The sequence below is a fragment of the Erpetoichthys calabaricus genome, chromosome 4 (genome assembly GCF_900747795.2).
Source record: "Erpetoichthys calabaricus chromosome 4, fErpCal1.3, whole genome shotgun sequence".
NCBI classification, from domain to species: domain Eukaryota; kingdom Metazoa; phylum Chordata; class Cladistia; order Polypteriformes; family Polypteridae; genus Erpetoichthys; species Erpetoichthys calabaricus.
The window spans coordinates 88,865,901-88,879,065 of NC_041397.2; the positions used below are offsets into that span (position 1 = coordinate 88,865,901).

General features: G+C 36.1%; 1 protein-coding gene across 9 annotated transcripts in view; it reads left to right on the plus strand.

The window, feature by feature from the left end:
- LOC114650151 (dachshund homolog 1-like) overlaps positions 1–13,165 on the plus strand; it is a 448,999-nt gene that overhangs the window by 303,301 nt on the left and 132,533 nt on the right. For all 9 annotated transcript variants that reach the window (XM_051927162.1, XM_051927161.1, XM_051927163.1 and 6 more), the window contains 2 exons: positions 7,790–7,925; positions 13,114–13,165. The exon at positions 13,114–13,165 is cut by the window's right edge and continues 83 nt beyond it. In XM_051927162.1, coding sequence (XP_051783122.1) covers positions 7,790–7,925; positions 13,114–13,165 — 188 coding nt within the window. The remainder of the gene's footprint in view (positions 1–7,789; positions 7,926–13,113) is intronic.

Below are 13,165 nucleotides of genomic sequence, written 5' to 3' on the forward strand. Positions count from 1 at the left end.
CGTGGCCCTTCTCCCACGATTGCTCAGTTTGGCCAAGTAGCCAGCTCTAAGAAGAGTCGTATTTGTTCCAAACTTGTTCCATTTAAAAATTATGAAGGCAGCTGTGCTCTTGTACACTTTTAATCCCATGGGATTGTTTTGTAGCCTTCACTAGATAAGTGCATCCACACTGTCCTATCTCTGAGCTCTGCAGGCAATCATTGGTCCTCATGACTGGACTTTTGCATTGATACACATTGTCAACTGTGGGACATTATAGAGGCAGATGTATGCCCTTCCTAATCAAGTCCAATCAATGAATTGACCACAGGTGGACTGCAAAAAAGGTGTAGAAACTTCTCAATGATGATAAATACAACGGGATGCATCAGAGCCAAGGATCATAGCAAAGGGTCTGAATACTTATGTCAAAGTGACATTTCAGTTTTTATTTTTAATAATTTTTCAAAAAGTTCTAATTTCCTGCCTGCATTGTCATTCTGGGGTATTTGAGTGTTGCTTATGTATTCAGTTCACCTATCTCAGTATCATCTGGTACTAGCCAGGAACTGGCCTTTAATGAAGGAGCAGTTCATTTACAGGACAGATTCAGTCACTCACCCATACTGATTTGTTTCCAGCCACTTTAAAATCCTAAAGCAACCCAACCTACCTATCGAAACCAAGAGGTACCCATGACAAGAACTCATACAATCATGGTATGAATGTGTACTCTTTATACAAACAATAGCTATTGAATAGAATTGAACATGGTCTTCTGAACCTATAATGTATCAACACCAACCAATGCAGCATGGTGCCACCCAAATGCTGCATTTTCATTGTTTCAGTGCTTCACCCACAAACAAGCCAAAACATTTTTAAATGTGATTGCTAAGGTCAGTTGTGTTACAGTTTAAGATTCCGATAACAGGTGTGATTCCAGTGCGGAATGCTGTTCTTTGTAGAGTTTGAATGTTTTCTCACACATTCACACGGTGCCTTTCATAGCCTAATAGTGTGAGGTTAGCTGGTGTAAATGTGTTTAATGTTGGTTGCACATAGCAGTGAATTGGTGCCTCGTTTAGGATAAAAGATGTGACATTCCCCAACCATGCAATAAAAAGGTGTTCTCTGAAGATGAGTTTGTGTGTAACATTCATATTAAATATTATATAATTATTTAAGTCTTTATTTAGTTGTTTAATTATAATTTCCAGCGTGTCTCCTCTGAAAAAAATTCAGAAAAAATAAAATTTGCCTGAAGCATATGAATATATATACTGTGTGTATATATATATATATATATATATATATATATATATATATATATATATTAGAAATGTTTTAGTGTTTTTTTTTTTAATTTGCCAGTACAAAATCAACCACTAAGTATGTCAGGACAAGTTTCATTCTTTACAAAACTCTTTAGCTTGGTCCTGACTAAAGACTAGTCTAAACTTTGAAAAAACAGCTGTAAATATGTTTTTTCTGCCATTGCATTCTGTATGCTTTACAGTTTTACTTTTCATTGAATTCCAAACATTACTCTATCAGTTTATTTAGATATTAATATGGTAATGTGGTGGTAATACACAGAGCAGCACTGCGTCCTCAAGGGTCCAACATCTTGAGCTTGAATCATGTGTCCAGATACAGTCTTTATGAAGTTTACACATTCTCCACATGTCTCCTTGGGTTTTCCTCCAGGTGCTCCAGTTTTCATTCCATATCCTCAAAGATGTGTTGATTAGGCTGATTGTCAGTTCCAAATTAAAGTTAGGTTAGTGTGTCTGTGAGTGGGCCGTACGATGGACTGGCACTCAGTCCAGTTTTGTTGCTGCTGAGATAGGCTCCAGTTCTCTGGGGCCATAAATTAGGTTAAGCAGGTTTGACAGTGCAATGTAGATATTATTACATTCAGGAAGAATGAAAAAATATATATTGACCTACAAAATTTTATAAACTGTAGTTTAATAATGTCTTTCTTTCGGCCCTGTTTGTTCCCACTATTAATTTTAAACCAGAATCAGTAACAGAGTATAAGTGAAGAATAATTTATAGACCCATTCAACAGAAGCAGTAGCCCGATTCCTTCAACAATTATTGTCTTGGTTATTAATTTGCTGAATTCTAAAATGAATAGTTAGGCCTTGTGCTTATTTTGCTTTCCAGCTGCATCTTACTGTACTTTTCCATGCAAAGCTCTAATGTGTTTTTTGTTACTGTTCTGCTAAGGGCGCAAGAACATTCTGTAAAGACTGAACTGTTAACATTCATAATTTTATTCAACCTGCGCATAGCACATTCTTTATCTTCTGAAAGAGAGGGATGTCGTCAAACCTATAATTTGGATGTGAAAGGTAAAAATTTTAGGCACTTTAAGAAAAGAAAAAGTTAAATTACTTGTGTTTGTTCAGAGTTAGAATTGAGGCTCTTGTCATCCTTTTCATTGTCACATCAAGGAGAACACTTTTCACCAAAACTGACTTAAACAGATCAACCAAAGTCCTCACTCAGTCAAGTCCATCAAGCTCCAGTATTTCTTTGTTTGAGCAGAATCCTTTGTTCGCTGAAATATAAATGCTAATCCGTTTTTCTCTTTCTCTTAACATTTTTAAAGTTTTAAAAGATGTTTTGCAACTTTCCTCCAAAAATTGTTCTTAGGCGACCTCTGGCTTATAATGCACTATAGATATAGGTCAAATTTCAAACAAAGAAGTCCCAAACCCTTTCTAATATGTCTCCATAAATTAAAAAAAAATGCCCTGCTCATTCTTGTCATCCAGATTTATTAGCAATAATAATGGATTACCTACTGCCAATATGAACCTAGTGGCCTGTGAATTGTGAAATTATCAATATGATATGTATTTATATGTATGTCTGCATTAACCAGTACTACTTATTTCTGCCTGTGGTAAATTCTGTAGATTTTAAATTACTGTCTTTAATGGTGATCATTTTATCCAGAATCACATTGTCTATTAATCTGTCAGCATTCTCTGGTAACATCAGGCTCAGTGTCTGAACGAACATCTTAGGCAGCACCATTGCTGGGCATATTCATGCACACATGGAGTCATACTGTGACAGCTGAGAATCACAGTGTAACCTGTCATCTGTGACTTTGTCACGTGAAAAGCACCCTTCTGTTTTTCTGCCCAAGCTAGGTTTATTATTACATATTCAAATTATAAGCGCAGACCAAAATTTTTATTCAGACTAAATTTTATTGCAAAATACAGAATAAGACTCAAAAGAATTGATCAGTTGTATATTTTGATTTGCTTTGATGGATTTGATTGAAATTTGGGAATATTAGAGTAAAAACAAAATTAGATGATCTATGTTTTTTATTTGTCAGTTTTTATTAATATTATGGCAGCGTACTTGAATGTTATGGTAACGTACATACTCTGCACTATGCTGAGAACAGGCTTTATGCAAACAAAGGATAGAGTAAAAATGATTGACAGGCACACTTGAACAGCACCACTAACCATCAGAGTGGACGGACAAGTGAAAGAGGGGCTGTGCATTGGACTGGAAAAAGGGACATGATTACGTTTTTCGTGTACAATGAGGTTTGAAATAAAAAAGAGAAAGTTTAGAGTAGCTCAAGGAAGATGCAATAAACCTTGAGTGCTAGTGCCAGGCACAGTGAGCGTAGATGTTGTTTCCCTAGAAGCAAAAAGGGAGTGAGAGAGAAGTAGAGACAGAAGTGGTGTCCTTGGATCAAATATCAGCTAGGAGCCATGGTGTTAAGTTAAAATTAACAGGTCCCATACTAGCTTCTCCATTGTGATATACATTTATATCTGAGTGCTTTGAAAGGGGACCCCCACCCCATACCTCTAAAATCATTTACATTTACATATGTGGATGCCCCACCTGATGCCTACCCCCCAAACCACTATCCCAAAATTCTTTACATATACATTTCCATTTGCGGAATTTAAAGGGGAACCACATGCAAATTCAAACATGAAAAGAAATACTTGAGTGCACAACATAAACAAATGAAAATTGTAAACATTCTAATAATTTTAATAAGATATACTCAAATTTGACATTATCCTACCTGTTTCATTGCAAGTGAATTCCCTTTCCTATAAAATTGTGTTTTGCAATGACCATTAACAAAAGTCAAGTCATTAGGAAAAGCAGCACTTAATCTAATGCCGGAATGTTTTACTCATGGGCAATTGTATTTAGTCTGTTCAAGAGTAAGCAACTTCAGTGCTCTAATAACATTACTTATTACCGTATATACTCACATTTAAGTTCTCCAACGGAAAAGTTGGGGCTTGATTTTACCGTATAATTTCCGGTATTTTATATAAGTCGTATAAGTCGAACGCGGAAGACTCACACTATTGGTACAAGAGATTATGATATGCTAACGCCCACCTGAGAGAGTAACCATGGAGCACACTGCCTTTTTTTCTATGTATTGTGCCTACGTGACCACACAGTAATACCCAAACTATCCCAAAGCGACGTTTGCACTGTTTTGTGTTTTTTGTATCTCACACCCTCATACACCTTTATCGTTAGAGCATCCCTTATCTATGATGGAGCATTTGATCAGAAGAAAATATGAAGCTGGTTTTAAATTAAATGTCGTTGAAGTGGCAAAAGAAATTGGTAACTGCGCTGCTGCCACAAAATTCGATGTGTCTAAGAAACTGGTGCAAGATTGGAGGAAGCAAGACGATGTAAAAAATAAAAATTAGGTGTCGCATTTTTGAACGGGCATATAAGTTGGGATCTGATTTTATGATCGATTTTTCGGGTTTCAAGACCCAACTTATACATAAGTATATACGGTATTTAACTGATACCTTTATTCAAAGTGACTTACAACATTTAACACTAGAATTCCTGAAGCCTACAAAAAATCTTGTAATCCCAGCCCTCCTTAAATCCTTTCACACCTCTCCATCAGCATCTTTTGTTTTGTAAATGCATAGATCAGCAAAAGTAGCAAGCAGCCTGCTATTCCATCCCCCGCTTTGACGGAGCTCATCTCGCAGACAAAAAGTTCTCCAAGCTCAGGCCAAGGCTCCTTATCTGCGTGTGAGGTACCTGGAGTTGTATAGGGTAAATAATACAGTATATTGTTATTTGGAATACATGTATTTCATATGTGTTCATTGTCTCCAAAGATCTGGGTTAGCGTAGGATGAAAGGAAATGCAAGAAGTGCTGAACACGTTCCTAAAGCAAAAACATTTTTAATATTATACTAATAACTACTGAAGCGTGTAATATATGAAGACTTTAGTCCAAATATCAAATAAACACGTGCACTTTTATTCAAGAATATAACCAAAGAAAAAAAAAAGCATTCAATTTACATGTGGCTGTCAATGAGTTAAAAACTGAAGCTCAAATGTCAATTGAGAGGGTGTTTAAATGTATTCTTGAATGGTGTAGAGGTAAGAACTACTGCCTTATAACCCGAAGGTCGTGGGTTTGAGACTAGGTGTTTTGAGTAGTGAGCTGCTATTATTATTATTTCTACAACATAATAAAAACATACATCTGATCTGAGTCTGTAACACCCAGTGTAAATTTTAGCTACTTGTACTTACAAAACAAAATATGCTGATGGAGAGGTGTGAAGGGCTATAAGGTGGGCCGGGATTACAAGTTTCTTCGTAGGCTTCAGGAACTGTAGTGTTAAGATACAATTGGCGACATTTCTTTTGTTTTTCCGTTTGGACCATAGAAAGGTGAGTGACTTTGTCATGGTCACTCAGTGTCAGTTCTAGGATTTGAATCCACAGCCTTAGGGTTTGAAGTCCTAGATCCAGAGCCTTAGCCATTACACCATACTGCCTGGCAATAATATTAGCCCTTGGTTAAAACACACAAATATTATTACACAGGAAAATACTTAGTTACATAGTATTTGTCATACATCCAATTAACCAGTATAACCCGCAGTATAACTAGGACCCATTGTCTTACAAAATTCCCCAGGCACAGCCAGGTAATACAGCTAGTATACCAATAAAACAATGTTTTACAAACATTTAGACCCCTCATAGTGTATTACATGTAATCCTGTGTGCTTCTTCCATTGAGCAGCAATCAGACATCATTAATATCCATTTGTATGATCAGCACTGAAAGCTAGAGCCCCAGACTTGTGCAGCTGAGGTTTCCTGCCATGGGGGAAGGTTGCTTGGATGCTCAGCCCAGGGACATGGACTTCTGTATTGTTCTGGGCTACCCATAATGTGAACCGCAGTCAGTATATTATTAGGCACAGAGTTGGAGCGAATAATGTGTTTGCATTTAAATAAGCTGAACATCAATCTTGTGTATTTAGAAAAAAAAATACCTAAAAAATATTGGTTTGTTTATTTTGTTTTTGAAGAACATTTTTGACATTTTATTGTGCATTTACTAGCAGTTGACATTAGGAATCAATGTAATACAAATTTTTATAGTGTTCTTTCAGTGTTGTACTTATGAATACTGCTGCCTCACAGCTCCTGGGTTTAACTCCCAGGAACTTGTCTGTTTCCCTTATTAAGGGAGATAGATTTTATCAAATATCCCAAAGATGCCAGCATAACTTGCTTAATTGCTTAAATTTGCACTGGTATGACCTAATGTGGGTAAGTGTCTAGTGCCATATCCAGACCCTATTCTTTCCTTTAACTCGATGCTGATGGGTTATTGAGTCCAGAATATTAATAGATGATTGTCTTCTGTGTGGAGCTTATATATTCTCCTTCAGTTTCTTCTCATAGTCAAAGAAACAATCCCAGTTTAACCTGTAGTGTGAGTAGGTGTGGCTTTGCTTGAGTGTGCACCCTAAGATGGACTTGTGTTGCATCTAGTGCTAATTTTTGACTTGTGCCCACTGCTCTTTGTGTAGACTAAAGTTTCCAAAACTGAAAGAAAACAGTTACAAAACAGATGAATTCCTAAAATACAGTAAACATAATCTGGTTTAAGGGACTGTAAATAAAGAGTAATAGATGATCTCAAAGAAGTATCTTAGCACTTGATCTTAAGTCTGTAAATTCTATACATTCATTTGCTTACTAATTCTTGATCCATTTTCTAGTGTTGAGTGGAAGCTGAGACTACCTCAGCAGCATTGGGTGGAAGTCAGTGACCAATCCCGGATAAGGTGCCAGCCCAAATCATTGCAGTAACTCTATAATGTGATAATCTTCCTTGCTTATATTTTAAAGCAGTTTTCTCTGCATTTAGGAAATCCCTCCTAAAAAATACACCACGGTCGAATCATTTAATTGTTTTTTAAGCAGAAGTGGACATCTGTTGCTAAATATTTAAATCAAGCATCTTGACCAAATTCCATTTGGCCTATAGAACTGGCAATGTGGTTTATGTTAATAGTTTTATAAGGCCCCTGTATTACTCCAACATTGCATCACACAATACACTCTGTCAACCAGCTTTTGTATTTTGGCCAAGTGCATAACTGTACAATGGTGTATTACTATAAAAATGAACATTTCATGGTCAATTAAGAGGTGGGATTTGGAGGATTACAGTTTACTGGCACATCCTGATAGCTTAAAAAATTACTCTAAACAGTACAATGCAGAAAGTGTTTGTTAATGAAATATTTTTATTTTAAAAACATCCTAAACAGATGGGTATGCAAGCAGCAACTGATGATTCCACAGAATTGCAGAGAAGTGAACCCAAGTATTCCAGCTTTGTTATGAGTATTTAGCAAGTCATCATGCAGTGTGTGTACTGGTTAAGTATCTTAATCCTGCAAAATGAGCTTTTTTTTGTTTTATTTTTTTCTTAAGGAGCGTGTACCAGACAGCCCTTCCCCAGCACCATCGCTGGAAGACAGCAGAAGACCTGGAAGCCACCCATCATCTCACAGAAGCAGCAGTGTTTCAAGTTCTCCTGCTCGGACTGAGAGCTCATCAGACAGAATCCGTAAGTCCTGCCTCTGTAGCCTGTTGTTTTTTATTTATAATCATCATCCTCACTGAAATTTCAACAGAGTTCTGGGAAATTAGCTCAATAAGGTGTAACAGCGATCAAATGTGTAGCTTTTTTGGATGATTTTGTTTTTCTATAGTCTGTTTCTTGTGATGAACCAGCAGGATTTGTCCTGTGATGGGCTCACACCAAGTGGTTGGCAGAGAGCAGGTTATTATGTAAAAAGCATTTCTAGAATCTAATTATTGCTGATTATGTTACTCCACAGAACAGCTAAGATGTTCCATAGTAACATAACACATATTCTCAAACCCATTTAATTTAATTCAAGGTTCCAAAGGGCTAGGCCTATGTCAGTATCAGGGGGTGCAAGGCTGGATAAAAACCTGGAGTGCCAGTCCATCACATGGCTCACTCGTACACACCCACACAGGGTCAATTTGTAATTCTCCATCAGCCTAAATTGCACATCTTTGAGGAACAAAACCAGAATACCATGGAAAAAATGATCATGCTGCCCTGCATCATTTTGGTTTTTGTAGTGCAGGTAATACATCTCCAAATATACCACCTTTTCCGCACTATAGTGTATGATGTCATTTAAGCATTCACATAGTCATATCACCTCAATCTATTTGCAGTTGTTTTATTATTTGGTACTTGATATATAACAATATTCACACCAGCATAACAGAGTTCATTGATGTTTAATTTAAATAGCAGAATTATATTAGCTGGTGACTCTAATGTGGCTCTCTATGCATAAGTGAGCCTTACAGTATGCTGGCATCCCATTTTGCCTTGTGCTCAGTGCTACAATACTGAATAAGCAAATATGAGAATATTTTTATATGTTTCATGGAAGTGGTGAACAGAAAACATCAAATAAACACAATACATATACATCTTAATCTTTAAATTTAATGAAGAGATAAAAACACTGCAGCATGTTTAATTGGTTTATACCAAACAAATCTTTACAGCCATAACTAAAAATAGAAGCACATGTATAACAATTTAATTTGAAGTGAACCTAGTATGCAGTTAACTATATATACAATATTCAGTTGATAGACAGAGTTTTGTGTCTTCTGATATCCATCAGTCTTTAATGAATTGTTTTATGTGGTGCCTTTCAGTGTTTGTGGCATCACAGCGTACTTTATGAAGCAATTTACATTTACAGAACAAAAAGAAACAATGTGCTTCATGTACATAATCACAGATACAGAGAGTAAATTGAACAAGACAGTACATCTGAGAGGCAGGATAATGCAAAGAGAGGAAAGGTGTCACAGAGACAGCGTCATCCAATTTGTTACTCGAGTTAAATGGTGAAAAGCTCACTTGTAGTTAAAAAGAAATACAGCTTTCATGTTTTAATACAACTCATTATCAAGTACGCACACATAGACACACATATATATTGTTTTACATACATGTGCCAAAAGTACCTTCAGAATTATATTTTGTAGAATGAGTTTTCCTTGTTATTAAAAAAAAGATGCACTTATTGAAAAGGTAACTCGAGAAATGTGCTATCCATTAATGTTTTAAACAATGGAGCAAACTCACCACTTAAAAATGCGTGGTCTTCAGGAACTATAATGACTCGGAAAGCATTAGTACTATTATAAGTGACTGTAATAATAGATAGAGGGCAAGCATTCACTGCCTTTTTGCTTTATGCAGTTCCTTCATTATGCTATAGAAGCAAACCACAGCAATCGTTCTTTTGGTTTCCAATCAGGAATGGCACAATACCAAAGGCATGGAATAAAAACCTTATGGCTTTCGGTGCTGTTTCTTAGCGTATGCAGTAAAACAGTTACCCTCTCGGGTTTTCATGAGGAACCTTTAGTTATAATCATTGTATATGTAAATGTATGGAGCTTGTCACAGCTTCTTTGCCCTGTTTTTTCACTGATATACTCAGATACTGTACATTGTTCAAAATTCTGGTCATCTGCAAGGTTTCTTAATGCTGTGGGGAAATTTAAAGATGGGTCATTTGAAATATAGCCCTCTCTCTATCATTAAAATAAAATAGTTACACAAAGCAAAGTGGCCATGTTATGTGCAAGTAGTTGAAAACTGCATATTACAAAAGTTCATGCAAGTAAAGGAAAGCTTCGTTGTCTCATTTCTGTACAAAGATGTCTTTTTGATGAAACCTTTTTAGAGGGAAAGCAAACATCTTTGACAATAAGGCCGTATTTCCTTTATGTAAGCCATAAAGTACATTATGGATGCAATTCACACATTCATATGTAAAAGCATCCTCTTGCTTTAGTCCTCATTCATGTTTGTCGTATAAAATGGAGTGAGGCCAAATTGCAATGCACATGAAGTCTGCGTCTCAGATAATCCTTAATTGTATTGTAATTGGACATTGCTGTAAATACAGCTTAAGTTCGCTTTCCCATTGCCATGAATTTGCATTGCAGCTCTAGCTGAAGTGTTAAAATTTACATTCACTTTGAAGCTGAGAAGAGCCTGCAGGCTGCAGTTACCTTATGTGTGCCTAATAAATGCACCTTGACAGCATTTTCACAGACAGTCTGTCCCTGTAACCAGCTGTATTTTTTGTGATCTGCACTATAGAAGCAGCGCAAAGAAGTGCTCTGAAAAGGCAATTGTGCTGCCACTGCAATTGAGATGTTAGTTAACTTTCAAGAGGAAATGGGAAGTGCTATTTGGATAGATATTACCAACAAATGTCTAAAAATGAATCACCTTGTTAGCGTAGCAATTACAGTGCAGTTTGCTTCAGCATAATCGCCGTTTCTTCCAGCTACGGTTGTGCTTTTCATGGGGTGTCTGATTTGCTGAATACATAAAGCTAACCTAAAAATCAGGCAATTGCAGCTGTCATGTGAACCTAAAGGCTGTCTGTACAATGAATAAAAAATAGGAATAAAGCGCAAGAGTGACAATATTAGGTATTTTAGATATTGCTGATGTCATGCTATTATACTGCTGGACTGGCGACTTTCCAGTTATTTTTTCTGTCTCTCTTCTAAACCAAAGGTATTATTTAAATGAATAATTTGTTCTACTTGTTTTAGCCCTATATAACTCCCAAAAATATGTTCCTTGATTTATATAGTTTAGATTTTAACATGTAAAGCAACTAGATCTTTCAGGTTAACCTTTAAAGGCCAATACTTTTATTTTGAAATACTTCTACTACTACTACTTTTAGTACTACTACAGACACTCAGCTCATGCTAATATTATGCAATTCTGTTCATTGATTGATTCATTCATTCATTCTGCAATCCCCTTACTTTAATACAAAGTCACACCTGTCCAGATCCTTTCCCTGTAAAATCAGGCATAAGGCAAGAGCCAGCTTTGTATTGGATGCCATCACCAGACCCACTCATACAGTCTCTCACAATGGGCTGATCTAGTCTCATGATTCAGCCTACCTACATATCTATAAGATGTAGAAGGAAGTTTAAGATCTGAAACCAGGGCTGTTCAGCAATGATATAACTGCAATCAGCTGTTTTGTTACATAATTTGATTTTTTAGAATAAATGGAATATAATTATACAAGTTAATGTCCACATTGGTTGGGAACAGCATGTTTCATCAGTTGAAGAAGCCATACTAATGCAGAATAAGCTATTAACATAAAGTCATTAAGTTTTCAGCAGTAGCTATATTGAGTAAGTAACTGAAGCACTGAATGAGATACCACCTTGCCTCATACCTATTGTATTTTATGATGTAACACTAACCAAGGGTGTCTTGTGACTTTTAGTGAGAAATTTAAACAAAAAGAAAAATAACAAAAAGGTTTTGTTCTTACTCACTGTTGGTTTGTTTTCTGGCAGCACTATAGAACAGAGAAAAATACTGCCGCCTCACAGTTCAACAAGATGGGGGTTCACTTTTTCTCCATCTCTGCATGTTGTTGTTCTCTGGTTGACCCATTTTACCTTCCACTTCTCAAAGAACATGCATTTTAGGCTTTTTACATATATAAAATTCAATCAGGGTTGCGGGGATTCAGGGCCAGGTTCAGCCACTTTCGGCACAACCCTTGATTGGGTGCTTCACACTTATACTCACATTGGGCTTATTTTCAGTTTTTGATTAACCTAACGCATGATGGGATATTGAAGTAAATCTGGACTACATAAAGAAGGTGCTAGACAAAAATGAAAAGGTGCAGATTCCCCACAGACAGATACCAGAGTGCTGGAACAATACGACAATAGTACTTAACACTGCAAATTGGATCATCCTTAGGCTAAGTAGTGACTATAAAGTTGACCAAGTATGAGAGAATATGACTGTGTCCTGTGGTGGACTGGGTTGATTGTTAGTTCCTGCCTTGTACTTGATGCTGGAGGCATCATTCCAAACTTAAAATAGAATTAAGTAGATGTCAAAATGGATAAGTGGATAAATAATAGATGGATATCAATTCTGCTATTTTCAATTTCTATTACTAATCATTTGTTTAAAATGTATGGCAAGCCAACAATTTAGACAAGGACTTTTCTTATTCCATATAGCATGGTGAATCTCATACTCACTGTGAATGTGAAGGATGTGTGGGTGATACAGCCAAAATTGTAGATTAATTATGAACATTGAATAGCATGGGGAATTAATATTTAATATAATTGGTTTTGCAAAATTTTCAGTGATTTGCATGTATATTTTCTTTGTACTTCAATAGAGAAAACATTGTAATTTTCCTTTTGATAAAATATGCTGAGTTTAGTCAAGTCTTCTGTGGTCCTGGAGGCACTATTGATAATCTGTTTTTGTGTGTTGATCACTATCACAAGGCAATTAATAAAATAATGTTAATATTTGTGCATGTTAGGCTAAATTGGTTATGACTTATCAATGACATTAGTAGTAAATAACCTTTTTAAATAAAAATAACATTGTGGGACTTTTTGAATAAATAAACACTTGATGTTGTCAGAGGTGTTTGAGCATGGTGCCACTAGTGAAAACAGATAGGCTGGTTGTTTGCTAGTTGTTTTCTCCAAGCCCAATTTAAAGAGTATTCTAATTGTTAAATTGTTCTAATATTTGTTTTTAATGTGAAGGCATCAAAGTGTTGTATATGAAATTGTGAAGTTAATACTACTTGATTATCCAGATAAAAGGTTTGTTAACTGATTATTTATTTCTGCAATTGTGCAATCAGCGGTGCATCAGAATGGACTGTCCATGAATCAGGCACTTCTAGGTTTGTCACC